The sequence below is a fragment of the Vidua macroura genome, chromosome 5, assembly GCF_024509145.1.
Source record: "Vidua macroura isolate BioBank_ID:100142 chromosome 5, ASM2450914v1, whole genome shotgun sequence".
Classification (NCBI taxonomy): domain Eukaryota; kingdom Metazoa; phylum Chordata; class Aves; order Passeriformes; family Viduidae; genus Vidua; species Vidua macroura.
The window spans coordinates 21,373,533-21,392,405 of NC_071575.1; the positions used below are offsets into that span (position 1 = coordinate 21,373,533).

The following is an 18,873-nucleotide window of genomic DNA, read 5'->3' on the forward strand; positions in this document are numbered from 1 at the left end:
TATAATCCTTACACCTGCTTTCTCTGTTCCAGTAAGGCCACCTGAAGGAAGAGCATTACTAAATTACATTAGGTCTTGGTGCTGCTACTGCCACAATGTAGTAGTTCCGAGGTCTTTACTGAAATAATTAGCTCTCAGAGGTTAACCAGGAAAGTGGTGGGTTAATATTGCTTCTTCTCACTTAAGGTTGCAGATAAGATACTGGTAGGAAACAGGTAGAAGACACCATAGGATATAAGACAGATGCTGTGGAGTACAGGAGATAATGAGTAGGATTCTGCCCTTGTGTTTGCATACATTGGGATTTCCTATTTGTTGTTCATTTGTATATTGTCTGGAATAATGGGGTCCTGGTCTGTGGGCAGGACTCCACAATACAAATAAATAGCACTATGGCTGATGGCAGACCTTGTGTAACTGCCCCAAAGTTGACAAAAGTTGCAAGCAGTCTGAGTCAGTGCCATTGTGTAAGGAGATAATTTCTGCCTTGACGGTGTTGTGGCCAGCTGGAATTGTTCTCTCTGATAATTGGCAATCTGGATTTTTCCCAGATGGCAGCATCTCATAAAGAGTATCTGAGAAGAGCTCTGCTCCTCTCTTTAATAAGGCTCCACAAGAGAGCTTTTCATCCCTGTCACCCCTTATCCATTGCCTCAGGCAAGTTTCCTGTCAATTTGCAGAACAAGTCATTGCTCTGTGTTTATTTTTCCTTTTTTATTTTATTTCTTTTTAGAAACTTCTATTTATTACCTTGGCAATGAGCCACCCAGCAAGGAACAAACTGTTTTGTGACAGAAAAGATGACACATTCTGCCCTGGACCAGCCAAAAGCACTGCCACTGATCTTACCCATGCCATCATCTAACCCCTCAGGTTGTGTTTAGCAAGGCTGTATTTTCCTGAGACACTCTTTTTTCCAGCAGAGAGAGAGTGAGAGAAGATGGTATGCTGTGCATCCACCCAAGGGTCCCTGAGCTAAAACCTTTCCACACTCCTGCTTAGCACACAGATAGGTAGTGGTTGGGGGACAGGGGCTTGCCAGTGTGTTATTTTAATCCTGTAGCTTTTAGGACTTCCCAGCTCAGCAGATGCTGAAGAGAACAAGCCTGTAGGTAGAGCAGAAATCAGGGATTATGCAGAGTGTAATTGCTCTCCTGTGTAGCTGGCATTGCAGCAGCTCAGCTCCTGATTGAGGTGATATTTGTTTCCGGTCTGCCTCTTCACCTTTTAATGTGTTTATCCATCACTCAGGTACCCAAGTGCCTCGCAATCCAGATGATGTTTATCCTCTCTCAGCTATCCCATGAGTGCTATTTGCCTTCTCTCAGAGATGGGAAACCAAGACACTGATTTATGTAAAGGATGTGGAAACTGCTGGAACTCTTTCTGGGGGTGGTTAGGTCTCTGACCTGAAGAACAAGACAGAAACCCATGTTACCTAACACACAGTTATTTTACCAGCTTGAGCTTACTTTAACTCTGAAACTCCTGAAAGCTTTGCAAAGACTTTGAAGAACTAGTTGGGATCTGTCACAGTCCTGATGCTAGTGGGTTCTGAAATGCAAGACGCAGCTCCACTGCTGGAAATGTGTTTCTTGTGGTTTGGTATGGCTTTAGTACCCAGTGGAACAGAAAGACCACAAGTCCCAGTGTAATAGAATTGTCCAGTTTTCCAGATAAGGTCCTAATATGTGAAGGAATTGTTTCTTGGAATTGTCCATTACCACCCCTTCATTAGCCACAACTCTGGAAACTGTAGGGGTTTTTTGTTTTGCTTCTTTTTAACTTCAAAATATGGACTCAAGACATATTGTTATGAAGAAGTGTAAAATATTCAATGTTTTTATGCATGAATTAGTGTTCTATACTAACTGCTGAAAGCCAAATGCTTGTGAGAGGACACTCTTGAATAAATACAGTCCACCTGAAATGCCTCTAGATCAGAGTAATGTGAGGACACATACTCAAGTTATTATGTTATTTTACTTTGCTACATGATGTCCTGAAACACAGTGGCCTCATTCATCCTTGTTTTCATGTTTAATCTGAACAGATAATCTTAGTTAACCAGCCCAGTTAAAGCACAGGACCCATTTGCATTAATGAGTCATCAAATACTTCTGAACAATAAACAAATGCACAAAAAGCTGTTCATGGACTATTCACCAAAGGAGCTGTTTGCTCCAAACAGTCCAGGGATCTTTGTGGAAATGCTGTGAAAAGCAGGGTCTGATGTAAGAAGTCTTGTCTCTATTGTTAGTGGTTTGCTGGGAGGGGACCAGTGTGCTACCAACCCTCCACTTGTAGGACTGGGAGTGTGCAGTGACGACAGACAGTCTGAGAAAATTTCTTTGAAGCAGACTTGGGTTCAGGGTCCATCACAGAAACAAGTGTGTGGGATCAAGAAAACCTACTGTCTCAGTCAGCCTAGCCCACTGCCAACACTAGGTTATCCCTGCTGGCCATGTAGGCGTCAGTGTTTTTTCCAGTGTTTTCCTAATGGGACTTTCCTGACATCTCTTAGAAAAATTTCCAGTAGATTCCACTGCCCTAAAATCTGCTCTGCTGTTTTTCCTACATTTTCCTGCTTAATACTCCTGTTCCTTACTGAGCTATTCCCCTGTCCAACTCTAAAAAAGAGCTGTCTCAGTTGTCATCTCCACCTCTCAAACACATCAAAGGGTTTTCAGCCAGGCTCTCTCAGAGTTTGTTTGCCTGCATAGCACAGAGTTATCCCTTTCAGAGTTTTCTTAAGGCTTACTCAAGTCAATCCCCTTAGGCTCATAAAATGTTTTTCTTGCGAGTTCTTGGTCTCCTTCCAAGCTGTCAATAACTTTCTAGGAACACGATGCCTGGGATTTAGTGTGGTTCTGCTTGCTATGGATGACCAATGATGGTAGAGGCAAGGAAAGGTCTTTGGCTGATGTTGCCATGATGCAGAAGGAAATGTTTCTCTGGGAAATCTCAGGCTCAGAGTGAGCCTGACAGGCACAGGGAAGAGTGGAGACGGTCAAGGTTCACAGTTAGCTCTAACCAAACCTGAGTGCAGCAGTTGGTTCACAGCACTTTGCCATGTGTATTCCCCAAATCAGGCACTGTGCCAGGAGAAATGCCCCAGTTGACAGTCACATCATGGAAACGGAAATCATGCAATAAAACTTTCTTGTTTGTGGTGAATATCCATCTCACAGCTTTACAAGACATATAGAGTAGTCTGCAAAGCAGCTCTGGCTGGTGGTCTTTGTTTCTCCACATAAGAGAAACTGAAGGGAGGAAAATTTCCCATGAGGACTCAGAAGTGAAAGATCTGAGCAGGGCAGAGCTACTGCTACTCATCTCCCCCCTGCAAATTCCCTGCTCTTTCTGAGTGCAGAGAAAAGGCTGTTGCTATAGAAACCAGTGGGGAAAATGTACATCATATCATGTTTTATATACTTTTTCAAGGAGATCCTTTAATCTGAGCCTGCCACCGTGTAATTTTACAGAAACTATAATGCTAATAAAGTCCCTGAATGTAACAGTGATTTCAAATCAAATCAAATAATCATCAGTTACTTCAAAAACACTTTTTCTTGTAACCTTTTACCCTAGCCAAGATACTAGGACAGAGCTAGCAAAGCAGCCCATAATAAGATAGATGACAGGAGAGTAAATTTAAGGCAGAAAAAGGTGTAATGAGAGGTGGGAGGTGGGTTCTACACAGCAGTAAGCAGCGGCTAACATTTGAGGAAGGACAAAAAGGCTAAATAAAATATCTTCTTTTTGACTTGTGCGTAGAGAAGTATGAAATAAAGATGAAAGGTACATTTTATAGCTTATATTCTAGCCTATCTTTTTGATTATTTACCTAGACAACCTCCTGTTGCTCACCCTTTGTGAGCACCCTTTTGAAGCTCTCTTCTGCTGCCCTTTAAAAAATTATCCCATTTCCTACTTGCCTTTGTGAAAGACCTTTGACCTCTCAAACAATCAGACATATTGAACCCCAGGGTCTCGGGGAGACAATGCTCTTTGTGAGGCTGCATCATGAAAGCCTCTCTCTAGCATTAGGCTGGCTTGGTGGCAGCAGCTCTCCTGGGGATCCTTCAGAACAGAAGCCTAATGTAATCCTTTGGATGTGAAAACAGGCCTTCGTTCTGTCCTCTCCACCCTCAGATTGTTTTTTACTTAATTCACCATGATCACTATTTCCTTCCTAATTTGTACTGACCCTGTGACTTGATTAGATTTTTGCCAATATTTATAGCAGCTCCTATGTGTTGATTGGTAATTTCTTCAGGACAAGGACTATCTTGCTGTGCTGAGCAATATAAAAAAAAAATCTCAGTCTTGTTCCAGGGCTGTGATTGATCCTCAGCTGGCTCTCTGCTTATTGTCCTGAAAGTAAGTACACAAAAACTGTAAGTAAGGCTTTGCATCACTAGTAATGGGGTTTATATACTGCAATGTAGGATGAGGTAGCTGCGGGAATAAAGCAAATTAATTACACCAGGTAAGACCAAGTAAGGGTACTCTTAGCATCTCTTCCAGACAGATTCCTTCCTCCAGGTCTGCCCTTAGTCCTGTGCATTTTCATGGCTTCTTGGGTTGCAGTAAGTTCCATGCAGGTCTCTTGAATCTCAAAGGAGAAAAAAAAAAAAAAAAAAAAAAAGAAAAAAAAAAAAAAGGTAGTTTCTCTTTTTGGTGATGCCTCTGAAACCTGGCTGTAGGTCTCTTCTTTGCTCCTTTCAGGGTCTCACAGTTTTTGAACACACATAATAAGAGTTTCCCATAAAGCTTTTCCCTTTTCTGTTCTACAGCCAGATACATTCAGTGGTTAGCAGTAAAGAAACAATTCCTCTTTCCTCTTCCTGCCTTACCTTATGTCCCCTATGCAGGAAGGTAGCCTTGCTCCCTGCTTCCCAGTCCCTGGCCTTTCCACAGAACATAACAGCTGCTAACTGTGAATAAACAACTGATACACATACTGGCTGGTTTAGGGGCTGTAAGCACTTTTAGAGCCCAAATAATATATAGATATTAATAGAATGACTGTAATGATACAATAAAAGAAAAAAAATGTCCTCAGGAGCATGAAAATCTAACTTCAAAAGCAATTACCATCAGTAACAAAATGCAGTAAGAAGAATAGGATTACTTTAATAAGATTATCTGCTTATTGCCATTTGTTTTTGTGAGTGGCTGTAATGCTGCTTCACCTTCATTCCCAGCCAGTTTCTCAGATGTTTCTCACCTTGAGCATTGGCTGGCCAAGCTGGACTGCACAGCTGGGGCTCACTGGCATTCCTGTGGCATCCAGCATATGTGAGCACCTGCTCTTTGGTCTTCAGCCTCCCCTACACTTGTGCCTCTGTTGTCACAGCGATGTTTCTTTTCCATGCTGGGTGGCTTTGTGTCCATGGTGGAAGAGGCAGTAATAGGAGAACATGGAAGGGTGTGGAAATCTGCTGTCTTTGTGGAGATGGAAAGACTGTGTGTGTGGAGATGTGGAGAAGTAGGGGAAATAATGGTATGGTCATTGTTATAAGACAAAGACAGAGACTTGATTTTGAAGGCTCTTTAAAAATCCAGCTTTATACTACAGGCCTGGGAGAGTGGATGCAGGGTCAGTAAGGCAGTGCATGGTTTATAGTGCAAGGAGTTCTCATTTAGTACTCCAGGGTCCCTTAACCCAGCCAATATCCATTACTTATGCCTTTCTCACTCCATCTTCAAACCCGTTCCATGTCCTTGACACACACGAGTCCCAGGGCCTGATCACTGGTACATTCATAGTCATCCACTTGGGTGGGGAGTCTGTGGAGTGGTGAGGATGTGCTCAGAGGGACCAGGATTCAGAGAAGTGGGAGGTACAGATGCAACCTGGAGAGATTGCTGAGATAAACAGTGATGTCTCTGCCGCGACCATATTAAATTGCACCAGGGATCAACACGTCAGCTCTGTGCAGGAAGAAGAGAGTTGTTGTTCTCTCATTTTGGAGGCAGCATGGGAAAAAGTAACTGTCTGCCTCTGCAGATATCTGTATATATAAGTTAATGGTGAAAAAGACAGTTGATAGATAGATATGGATATAGACACAGTTCTGTTCCAAACAGGAAAATGTGTAGCCCCTGGTGTCTGGAGGACATAAAAGGCTCTTCCAGAACTTACTGGAGATCTCATTGGGACTCTCAACCCAGAACTCACTTACCTAGATTCACCTGCACAACATAAATACAGGACCTTCCTCATTATTCTTGTTAAAATTAATATTAAAAAAAAATTAAAAATTAGAAATTAAAAAAAAAAACAAATAAACAACCAAACCAGGACGCAGCTAATAAATAAATCAGATTTAATCATAAACCATATACATATTTATAGAAGGGAGGGAGACATGGCCAGAAAGGTGCTGCCCTGGCAACAGGAATAAAAGAACAGTGTATTTTACCAATACAGTACCAATGAAGGGTGGAGTTGATAAATGGATATGGGACTTTGAATCCCAGAGGCTAATTTTTACAGACAATCATCATTCTTGGTTTCCTGTCAAATTATAGCACAAACTAGCTCACAGCTCTGCCCAGGACACAGCAAGGCAGATGTAGCCAAACACAGAACTTTAGGGTGAGGGAGGGACAATATATCTGAACGTCTTTCTGAGGTATATATAAACATATATATTCTACTGTTGTTTACTGTCTTGGGGCCATGCTTTGCCCACAGATATGTGTGCACACATCTCATTCCAGTCAGCAAGAGTAGCAAGCTCACATTTGAGAGAATATATTGGACTTTGAGGGCGTACAGGAGCTCATCAAACAACAGAGCCAGAAGCAGAACAGGGAGTGAACTGAAGATAAGGAAGCCTGTACTGGGCTGAGAAAGGAAAGAAGTGAATGGACAGCCCCAGATTTATCTGACCAGTCAGTTCATTCCTGTTTGAACAACCAGGACAAAGCTTCTGTTCTGAAGGACTTCTGCAGTGCAAATGATCAAGGCAACCTTTACTGGACAGTGAGAGAACCCATGAACAAAATTACTAGAAGCATGTCAGCAGAAGAAATATGAAGGAGCTGGCCCTATAACCATTCAGTTCTTATTTTTGAAAAAGAATCCAATCCTGCCCCTGAAGTGTTCTGATTCTACATATAAGTCTGCTCACTCTCAGCTGATACAGGCAGAGGAAGGGATCATTAGTCCAGTGGCCAGAAAGGCAAAGGGTGGCATTTGTATTATGAAACTCAGAATTGGTGTGGCTGCTTTGAGAAGCAACATCACACCAGGCTTTCAAAGCAGCCAAATGCATTGGCTTTTTGCAGAATAATTTCACTTCCCATCAGTGTACGTATTAGAAAGCATTACAGATGTAAACCACCTTTCACTGGTAGAAAGCAGACACTGTTTAATATCAAATGCTCTTGCCATCTGATTTTGCTAAAAACTGACCCCCAGATAATTTAAAAAAACCCCAACAAATCCCAAATAAAATCTGTAATACAAACCAACATTCATGTCAATGTCAAATGGTAACTGTCCCAACAAACGTAAAACCAAGTTCTTAATGCAGGTGCCCTCAGAAGTAAGTGAAAGTCATGCATCCATATATAGAGTCCACTCCCAATCTGGGAATACTCAGTTAAGACTGCTGCTTTTTGAAATGCAAGTCCCACTTTGTAAAAGGAGAGCTCCACACATGCATGCACACGTGCACATGGGCACACAGAGGTACACACACACACACACACAACCTCCTCTCTCTTAGTAAGAGATGCATGCTGGGTCACATGTTAATGCCTTCTGTGCATTTTTGATCTATTTTCTTTGTAACGATAAGGTTGAAATGTCTTTACTTCTCAGGACTGTATTTTTGAAACAAAAAGGGGAATGAAGAGGAACTACATTACAAAGACAAAAAAATGCACTTGTATCTCAGGTGTATGATTATTCCCAGTAATTTTCAAGGATGATGTTATTTACATTTGTGACTCAGCAGAATCCACAGGAAGTTATCCTTTCTCCGTGTTGGGTTTTCTCAATAAACCCCAAAGCCTGTTCTTTGCTTCCACAGACCATTTTTCTTTAAGGCACTGCATGTGGATGTTGTCTTCAGACAGAAGTGCAAGCCTCCTTCACTGGACTATGCATTTCTCTCTCTCCCTGGACTGCCCTTCCCTGAGAACTTTCGATTTGATATACTTCAGGTCACTGTTGACACTTGGCCGGCGAGCAAAGGGAGAGATCATGCCATAGGCGTCCATGTCCTTGACTCGGCGCATCCGGAAGGATTTCTGTTGGAAAGTATCACCATACTGGATGGAGATTTTCCTGTGGAGGGAAGGGCTCATCTCATGAGGTAGCTTGGCCATGCTGAAGAGGACATAAAACATTTCATCCACATTGGTGTTCTTCTTGGCTGACACTTCAAAGTAAGCACAGTTTTCATCACTGGAGACAAGATTCTCACCTTCGTCAGTGCGTACTTTGCGGAAGATTTCACTGTGGTCGTTTTTGTTGCCACAGATCACCATGGGTAGGTCAGCTGATTCCTTGGTCTTGTTCTTCAGGCAGGATTTGACCTCAAGGATCTGTTTCTGGAGTCGCTTGACCTCATCAAAGGATTCTCTGTTGTCCAGGCTGAACACCAGGATGAAAACATCCCCTGTAATTAAAAAAAAAAAAAAATATTGTAAAGGCTTGTTGGTCACAGCCAGTTTCAGAGGAGAAAATTTTTAAAAAGGAATTATTTTCTTTCCATCTCCTCCCCGTATTTTTTGTTTGGTCCTTTGGCACCTATTCACTCAGCTGTACTTTAGTTATTCTCATTTAATTCCCCACATCTTTCTATAGTGCTATGGAAAAGACTTTTGGCTATGATGTTACTCCAGTCATATCCAGTTGCATTCCTAGTTTGCACTGGGCTTGCAAGTTATTGCCTGTTTTTATCTCTTTTGTAGACATATTTCTATCTCAGCTCTGCTGCATTGCTCTTTCACTTCCTTTCATTTGTATCTTTGTGTAAAACACATCATCTTCAGACACCAGAAAGAGTGGAGAGCTGGTAGCCACTCAGCCTTAACCCTTTGATTACACAATACACAAAAGAACACCTGAATTGAAGGTTTACAGCTAATCAGTCCTGAACACCCAAGTCAGGAATGAGAGGTTTCTCAGTGCGCTCTGCTGTCATTGCATTTCCTCAAGAGAAGCAGACCATGAAAAAACCCTAATACATAAATGACACACATCCCCTGGCATTTCCTTTTGACATTTCCTGAGTTACAATTCCTTTTGCAAGTAGAAAATAAGGCAAATCATCGCCCGTTGAATGACACTCGTGTGGAACATGCTAAGTGAGCTTTCAGGGACTAAAGCTCACACTTGCATCCCAGAAACTGGTTCTAGGACCTCACTATATATGGATTGTAGCCTTGTCAGATGTGAATGTCATGTTTCACTAGCCAGTTAGAAAGGTGGATAGCGAATCCAGAAATAAGGTTTGTTGTGAGCTGTGGCTGAATATACATCTACTGTCACTTTTATAATTAAGTAATATATTTTAGCTCACAACAGGAATGGCTTGACAGTGAGAAGATGCAAAATGATCCCACCATTTCCCCTTCTTTTCTCTTTAAACACATTTGATTAGATGCAGATTAAGGAGAAAGGGTAAAAGTAAAGCAATCCTTCTACTGGAATATTAAATCAAGGAAATCAGGCTGGAATTTTCAGAATAAAAAAATCCTTGTGACTTTCTTGGTTAAAATTCCCTTTCTGTGCATTTTAGATTTATTTTTCACTGTATGTATCCTATAACATCATGCTTAATTTATTTGCCCTTTGCTGCTCTTTATACACACAGAATTGCATTCAGCCATTTATTTGTGACATCAATAAAAATACAAAGCAGGAGGGGAAGGTAGATGGATAAGGGAAAATCTCAATTTCAGATCTTCACCCACGGGACTTCTCCACTCTGGCTAATGCATTCCTTATAGGGCTGGGAACATGCCAGCCAGGAAATATCTCTCTACTGAAATGCATCTTGCAGTAAATCAAGCAGTCCCTTTAGCTATGTCCCAAAAACCAGTCATCCCCAGGCTATACTTCTCAAGATAACATCTGTCCTTACGACCTTCCCCCCAACTTTCTCACCTGTTAGGATGGAAAGCCTCCTCATGGCAGGGAAAGGGTGATTCCCAGAGGTGTCCAGGATGTCCAGCTGATACATGTCTCCCCGTATGTTGTAGACTTTGCGATGAAAATCCTCGATGGTGGGAGTATACTGATCCTCGAAGCGGCCATTGAGGAAGCGTGAGACGATGGAGCTTTTCCCCACCCTGGAGGCTCCCAGCACCACCATGCGGTACGAGTTCTTGGCCGGCACGTTTAGGTTGCAGTTTCCACCAGACATGGTCTTCATCATTGCTGGGTCCTGAAAGAGGAAATAGCAGAGTTGGAGGAAAGATCAGAAACAAAATAGAGGGTAAAATAAGGCAGCTCCTTACCACAAGCTTGCCAAAGAGCACTCTGGAGCATAGTCCTGCACAGCAGAGCAATCAGTGGTCCATACAGAGATCTTTTTCACTGGAAATGCTTAAACTTTTCAGTCTCATTTTCAGTGAGTGGGTTTTTTGGTTTTTTTTGGGTTTATTTTATTGTTATTGTTGTTCTTTCTTTTCTTTTAAAGTAGTATAAAAATGAAGGCATTTACACTGAAAATAACATGATTTTGAATTGTAATTTGCTGTTACATTTAAACATTAAGGGCTGAATTTATCTTTGCTGTTACATTTAAACATTAAGGGCTGAATTTATCAGCTGCTTTTCAACTGAGACACCAGGTTCCTTCCTACCATCTGTGTCACTTACACATTACCAGATTTTTCAGTAGAACTTGGTTCTCATTTAGATACATAAACACAGAGGTCAGATTTCCCCATATATTACAGCCACTGCAGCTGCCATTAGAACCTAGATCACTTCATTTGGTTGCCTAAATAGCAGCTGTGCATAATACTCATTTTCTGAGATCAGCCAAAAGTCAGACAGAAGCAAGAATAATGCTTAACATCAGTGCAAGTGAGACATCTCAGTAACTTTAAATAGCTGGTCCCATGCAATATTCATTGCTGATGCAGGGAGCGTGAGCCACAAAATAGCACTGGTGATAAATTCAAAGATCTGTGCCTCCAGTGACCTTTTAGAAAACAGATTTTAATTCTGCTGTTTGGACTGGTAGTGTGGGAGCTCCCTATAAGCAAACTATCATTGTTGTAGCAGGATGGCTGTCAATGGGTGAACTGCAGAAACACAGATTTTTTAGGAGCTCCAGTCTTTATACATACAGATGTGGGTGCCACTGGCTTTGCTAAGCACGGGTGCTAACTACAAGCAGGAGAAAAGATGAAGGACAGCCATCTTAAATAGCTATTAGACAAGATTTCCAACCCATGACATCTAAAATGAGTCTAGAGACCCTGGAGACTGCATTTTAGCATAGCACTCAGATGCAGGAAACTTTGGTAGGAAAGAAAAAGTGCTGCTCAGACCTTTTTCGTGTACCAGTTCAAATGAACCGTGTGCTGAAAGAAAAATACAGCCCCTGTGTGGGGAAAGCTGACTGGTACAGCAAAGGAGGCACACTTTGGACAGAGTTTATTTTAGTTACTAGGTTCTTATTAAAGAATATTCAAGTTCCCACTGTGCCATTTATTTAACTTAGGTGTTGTTTATTTAATATTACAATGCAAGTACTTTATGTACACAGAAAGATCATTTCTGGGTCCAGATCTGGATTCCTATCTTTCCCCTGAGTGACTTTTATCTCCCAAGCTTTTATGTAGCTGACAATTATCTCAGGGAAGAGCTTAAAATATTTTACTTTGTTTAACATGTGCTAAGCACCAAAGCAGCAGTGAAGATACAGTCACTGCTAAATAAAGAAGTCTCTGGAATTCTGATCCAGCATCATTACAAGCTCTGTACTATAGCCCAAGTAAACAGCAAAACATGACTATTTATTATTATTGCCATAATTTGCAGCACAACAATGGCATATTCAGCCCTACCTAATGCACAAAAGAAAATGCAATGCTCTCCTCGGAGTAGCTTACACTCTGAATTACATTCAGAGGGCAGGACAGCCTAATATTAGAGCCAGATTAATGCCAGAACACAACATTGGATAGACACACACATGCAGAATTATGGTACTGCTGGGATTACTGTGGCAGAAATGGCAGCAAGGAGCACAGCTGGTATTTGAACTGGATTCTGTGCTTTGTTTACCACAGGACCTATCTCCAATAGTGCCGAAGTTACCATATTCAATCTCTGAAACACTGCCATGTACACTATCCAACATAGCCAGTCCAATATTGTTTTGCATGGGCAGACGAAAAATTGCTTGTTTTCACCCTCTGAGGCTTATTTATTTGGCAGAGAAGAGAAGGGAAATAGATGAGTTGTAAAAACTACAAACTACTTTACTGCCCAGGACTGTATCTAGAGGTGAGGCAGCTCTTCAGGCCGTGATGGACCAGTGTAGCTGCGTGAGGGCAAATGAACTGTGTGGGTTACACCTGCTAGAGAGCAGTTCTGTACAACTCGGTGCAAAAGCATCTGGGAGAGAGCACAGTTATGCATTTTGAGCCTTTTATGTCCTGTACAGAACATGTGTGCTGAGACCTGACTTTACACTGTCCTTGTTCCACCTGTCAAGGCATTCAGTCAAGAGGACTCCTGTGCTTTCTTAACTGCATTTCATTTCCTTCAAAATCAAAATATGTTTTTCAGCATTTTGATTTGTGGAGTTGCTACTCATCACCTCTGCTGCAAACCTGACTCAGAGTGTGCCATTGAACTGGGAGCTTACATTTTTGTGTTGAGCCTTCTCTTCTTATCCCCTCAGTCCAGTTTTTTCTCTAGTTCAACACAGTCTGTCTCCTTTCCTCCTCAGAAAAGCAATGAAACTTCAGCCTTGACACCCAGGAGTGGCAGGGGGGAGTACAGGGGCTCATACAGTGAGAAAGATTAAAGACAGTAGAAAGGAAACAGAGAGACACCACATGTTCATGTACTAAGTAAAGCAAAATCAATCAGAAGAGAATGAGGAGACAAACAACCTCCAGCTGGCTTTAATCTACATCTTTTCCTTCCAGTTTATTAAATGCTTAAGCATAGATTAATTCCTGGTGGCACCTTCTGCTTTATGTACAGGCTTGATGCTAGGAAGTTTATAATAGCATTTTATATTGGTACAGTGCAGGGATTTCAGAATGCCATAGAAATACAGGCAATTAACGTTATCTCTAAATAACACTGAATGAAGGGAAAAGCTCATTTGCCCAGAAAAATCTGAAACTGTGGTCCAAAATCAACATTATAACCCATTTCTCTTGACATCCTGTGTTATCCTCTACGTGCTAAGCACCACTTCTCTTTTTATAGGCAGGCATCAGAATGAATGACAATGAACTTGCTTTTGTGTGCTGTGGAGAGTGCTTGTCTGAATGCCGGTGAGCTACTGACAAATTTGAGCCTTAGCACCCATAGGGAGATAGCTAAGGAAGATATTCTTTATTCAACCTGCCCAGAGCTATTCCACCTTAGTTTTCCAACCTCCCATCAGGGTGCATGCTCTCCCTACAATTCCTCATTCATGAATAGACTTCTGAACTACCTCCCTTGCACTCCTCTGTACTCAGCTGCTGGTTGTGTCTCTGTTTGCCGGTCCAGTGTTAATCACTGCACCCAGCTAAAAAGGACATAGGCAGACACAAACTGTAACATGCATAACACACCTGTCACTTCTTACTCACCGCTAGCATCCCTGTAATTTTCATGCACACCAGAATCACTCCTGTGGGATGTTTGTTTCCTACTTTCACCACAAACTCCGTGCTGATTTCTTACCTCTCTTTCCCAGGAGGAGCAGTCCTGGGTCTCAGTGCAGTCTGATGAAGCTGATAATTTTAATCAGAGGTGGCTGCTGTTGTAAAAGGCTGTTCTGTGGATCCCACGCTGCTTGTTCTGGGTTCAGTTCTTCTCCAGTATTTCCCAAGAACTTAGCAGGATTGGGAAGGACCGCAGGGCTCCAGAAGGCATTCCCCCATGGATGTAAGTACTGGATCAGGCAACTGACTTAGGCTAAAGAAGAGTCTCAGAACCGGTGACAGTTCTTCCCTTTGGGCAGATGAGATTTTCCCTTACAGGCTCAATTAAAGAAAAGGAAAGGCAGAGTCTCTCCTGCTCCCACTGCCTTTTCTTGCAAGTTGTACTTTGTAGGCTCTGCTGTGGGGAAAGAATTTCAGGAGCAGCACCCACTTGTGCAGGGTAGTGGGTGCATCCAGCTGGCCCACCCTGCCTCTGTGCTGCCTCAGATCCTCTGCAGAAAGATCAGGGTCGGCATGGAAGTTGCCTTTGGTGACCCTATGCTTCCCCAGATCTTGCCTGGCTCATCCCTCCCCACGGGCTTCTTTTCTTATGGTCTGAGATTTGCTTTAAAATATTCTCTCTCTAGGATAAAAGGGGCTTTTCTTTACATATGCCAGTTAAGTCTTTTTCCTTCCCTCCCTGCCTTTCTCCCTCTCTCACAACTACTGGCAAATTGCAGATTTTCCTTCTGTAGGACTCACAGATAATTGGCTCAACTCCTCCCTTGAAGTCAGTGTCAGACACAGGGGAAGGAGGGATGCCGAGGGGGTGGGATTTTGTGCCTATTGGAAAAATCTTTTCTTTTCTCCTCTAAACAGAAAGTTCATGTGCATTGCAGACTGCACATTCCCTGTCTTTCCACCAGAGACCTGTATGTATTCATGTGTGGGGAATGAGTTAGTGTATATGTATGAGAGACACAGAGAATTCATTTACTTAGGAAGCTGTAAATTCATAAACTGTTTTTAAAAGCTCTATACCTCCCTGCTGATTTTTTCTGCTAGACAGCAGCAGACTGACTCATTCCCCAAGCAGGGGCTTTCTGTCTATAATTTTTGTAAATCTTTTGCTGTATGGAATGCTTTCCCCTGTTTGCTCATTTACTTGATTTCTTGATTAAGAAAAAAGAATAATGTGTAACTGTTGTTCTTTCATTAATATTTAAAGAAATTTAAAACAAACTGAAAGCGTGCGGAACTGAAGCTCAGGGAAAAGAGAGAAACAAACTAAAAATAGGGTGAATTCAAGGCATTTGTTCAACCCTAAGGAAACATTATGTTTGCAGTTTATTTCATTGCTGATCTACTTGAATTTTTTTCTTATTTTTTGAGCTGAAATAGTAGTTTAGATCTATGAGTTTATTTTAAAATATGCCAAAAACTTGATTTTGAAAAATTTGCAATTAAATACTTCAGAATTTCCCACTTTAAACTCCTAATTGGGGGTGGGGCAGGAAAGGAAGAAAAACACAGATATTTTCAGGATATTTTGACAGTAAGAAAATTGAAGGGAGGCATAGTCTTCCAAATGCAAACACAGTTTCAGGTCTCCCACAGTTCTCCCTCTTTTTCATTTTTTTTTTCCTTCTGAGAAATTTACTCTTTGTTGAACGCAAAGGTTTTTCAACTACTGTGTATGTATCATCTTGAAGCCTCCTCCCCTCACCAATTCCTGCAGCTTTTGAGGCATTTCCAAGAAGTTTCACTTTCTCTCCTCCTTTTCCTCAGAGCACAGGGATGTTTCTCTTGCCTCCCTTGGAACAAAGCTTCCCTCCTTTGCTCCTGATGCTGCACAAAACCCGTCCACAGCCATCCACAGCAACCACTGAGGAGGGTTCCATGGCAGTTGCAGGCACAGCCTGACATGCCTGTGAGTGTCTCTGCATTCCCAGAGCTCAAAGGATACAACACAGGCTGTGGGATGAGTCCAGCTGGAACTGTCTGTGAGAGGAAGCAGCTCCCACTGAAGTCAGGGTCATGGTCATCCCAAGCAGGATGTGCATCTGGGGACTCACAGGCTAACACAAAGGCAAAACAACATTGATCAAATTTGGGAAGCAGCAGATCCTGCAAAAATCTTCAGATTTGGGAAGAAAGGGCAGGATGTGGCAGAGCACTGTTGAAACATTGCATCAGTACTGAACTGGTATTGGGTAATGAGCAGAACTGAACTCTTTTTGGACCACAGTACTAGGTCTCCTTTGTCATCTCCTGAGCCTTTTGGCAAAAGGTGGGAGAGTACTTTCACGGCTCAGACAAATTTTTGACATAAGATATGATGCTTCCCATTTCTAAGTCATTGGTTCAGATAAAACCTGGACCATTTCTAGTGTCTTGTCAGCTCTTGTGTAGCTTAGATCCAAAACAAGTGACCAGCATCCCAATATCATTGCCAATGGAGCAGGAATGGCCACAGAACCCAGCAAAGTGAGATCCTGTAGTGCTCCAGAAAATAAACTCCTCTTTCATCCCTATGGCTCACGTGTCAAGTGTACTGAGTTCTCTACCAAGAAAGAAGTGTAATCATAGTGGAGACCATCTCATCAGCCTGGAATTTCAGCCTACTCATGCTCTTTTGTAAACCAGATGCAAAACTCCTGGCTAGCTGGCTTCACCCAGCCCAAACTCCTACTCAGCTATTCTCTCCAGCATTTCAAGTAACCAATCAAGTTCCTCAAATGGTAATAAAATAAAATAAGAACATTCTTAACCAGGTACCTTAGCTTTATTTGATCTCTCACCGAACAGCTAGTAAAATAATAAATTACTTTTAAAGTAATAACTTTTGAAAGATAATTGCTAACTGTGAGGTTTCAAAAGCTTGAAAGACATTGTTGCAGCTTTTTGGGCTGGTGTTTTTTCTTTCTTTTCTTCTGGTGTGCTACCAGTTAAGGAGTAGACAAAAAGCTGGGTTTCATACTTTCCCTCAGGGCTCAAGAGACCAGAGGTCAAAAAATTCCTACTTTTTCAAATATATACCACAAGTGGCTCTGGTGAAGTCACGTTACATCTCCCCTCCTCTGAGGAGCAGGGATGGCGGCACCTCTTTGCTTTGAGGGTTATACAGGGAATAAGTGAATCAGAAGGACAAAGTCTCTGCCAAAGCAAGAGAAGTTCCCAGTCTCAGCAGTTTCCTCTGATTAGTCAGAGACCATCAGCCTTTCTTAAATCTTGCAGATATTTATCAATTTAAAAGACAGGCTAGCAACGTATTAGTCTCTAGAGGCATTTCTCCCTCCCACTCCTCCAGTCCATAAAGAAAGCCTAAATGAGGTTTTTATCCAGCTAAGGCTGTTTAGGAGGATGACGGGCAATGGCTACAGAGAACCACCACTGCTATGAAGGGCTGTGCCTACCTTGCTGAGTGACAGTCTGGAGGGAAAGGATGCCATCCAGAGAGTCCTTGACAGACTTGAGAGGTGAGCCCATGTGAACCTTATGAAGTTCAGTAAGGCCATGTCCATGAACTTCCATATGGGGTGGTCCCAAGAAGAAATACAGGCAGGGCAGGGAATGAATTGAGAGCAGCCCTGGGAAGAAGGACTTGGGAGGTGTTGGTGGATGAGAGGCTTGACATGACTCAGCAATGTGCACTTGCAGCTCCATATCCTGGGCTGCACCAAAAGAAATGTGGCCAGTAGGTCAAGGGAGGGGATTCTGCCCTCTACTCAACTCTCATGAGACCCCACCTGGAGTGCTGCATCCAGCTCTGGAGTGCCCAACATACTAGGGACATGGACCTGTTGGAGAGGGCCACAAAGATGATAGGAGGAATGGAGAACCTCTCCTATGAAGACAGACTGTCTTTCCTTTCCTGGAGAAGAGAAGGTATTCCTTATAGAACCTTCTAGTACCTAAGTAGAGTCTACAAGAAAGGAGAGGGGCTAGAACTGGTGATGATTTCAAATTGGAAAAGGAGAAATTTTGTATTAGAATTAAGGAAAACAAGACTAACTATGACAGTAGTCTTAGTTAGTAGAAGCACTGGAATAGGCTTTCCAAAGAAGTTGTGGATGCCCCATCCCTGGAAATGTTCAAGGCCAGGTTGGCTGGAGCTTTCAGCAATGTGGTCTAGTGGAAGGAGTCCTTGTCCATGGCAGGGGAGGTGGGACTAAATGATCTTTAAGGTCCCTTCCAAAAGAAATTGCTCTGTGATTCTTTGGTTTGTTGATGCAATGGCCATTGGCACATGTCCCTATTGTCTCTGATGCCGGCATGCAGGTCCTGCCAGCTCATCCATGGGGCTGCCTCAGCTGTGGAAGCTGCCACAAATTGTGCAGTTGTGACTGGTACACAAGGCACCTGTGTGGCTTTTGGCCCTGCCTAGACTGTGGGTGAGCAGAGACAGAGGACTACAGAGGGGAAGTCAAGGGAAGTGAAAGAATGTGGCAGAAAGAGGCTGGGTAGAAAGATGTACAGAGGAATGGGGAGAGAAGAGGAAGTTAGAGCTGATGTGTGTTGCACTAAGCACCTGGTTTCAAATGGTGAAGAACTAAATGAAGTGACTTACTATATGGGGAGGCACAACTGCTCCTCAGACCTCTGCAAGGAGTTTCCTTCTCCAAAGAAGAGTGCAGCTCTCGGGCACCACACATGCTGACAACGCTGGCACCAGGATGCAGGCCAATGTGGGCTCATACAGTTGCACTGTCAGGAGTAATTTAATACCTTCTGCAGCTTCAGGCACTGGCTGTGGCTGGAGATAGAGGTTGATGTGCTGGGCTGATGCAGCAGGGCCAATCTGTTTCTCTCCACCTTAAGGCAAATGACATAAGTGACAATCACATGCCATTCATCTCTGGTCAGAATTAGTTCAAGACAAAAGGTGTTCCAAGCCTTTTGTCTCCTCTTCAAAAGCAAATGCAATGGAGATTAAATATTTAAACCAGTTTTTCTCTCTCTTTTCCCATTCATTTTCACTCTCCTCATTATTCAGTAAAGCTCATTTTTCCACCC

At 42.5% G+C, this 18,873-nt stretch overlaps 1 protein-coding gene across 1 annotated transcript; it reads right to left on the reverse strand.

Moving 5' to 3' along the window:
- Nucleotides 1–6,318: 6,318 nt before the first annotated feature.
- On the reverse strand, nt 6,319–13,969 carry RASD2 (RASD family member 2). Its single transcript, XM_053977956.1, has 3 exons — nt 13,898–13,969; nt 10,136–10,415; nt 6,319–8,642 (listed from the first exon to the last, which is right to left on the reverse strand). Exons 2-3 carry the CDS (start codon nt 10,404–10,406, stop codon nt 8,113–8,115), a joined length of 801 nt encoding a protein of 266 aa, XP_053833931.1. The 5' UTR covers nt 10,407–10,415; nt 13,898–13,969; the 3' UTR covers nt 6,319–8,112.
- Between the last annotated feature and the right edge of the window lie 4,904 nt (nt 13,970–18,873).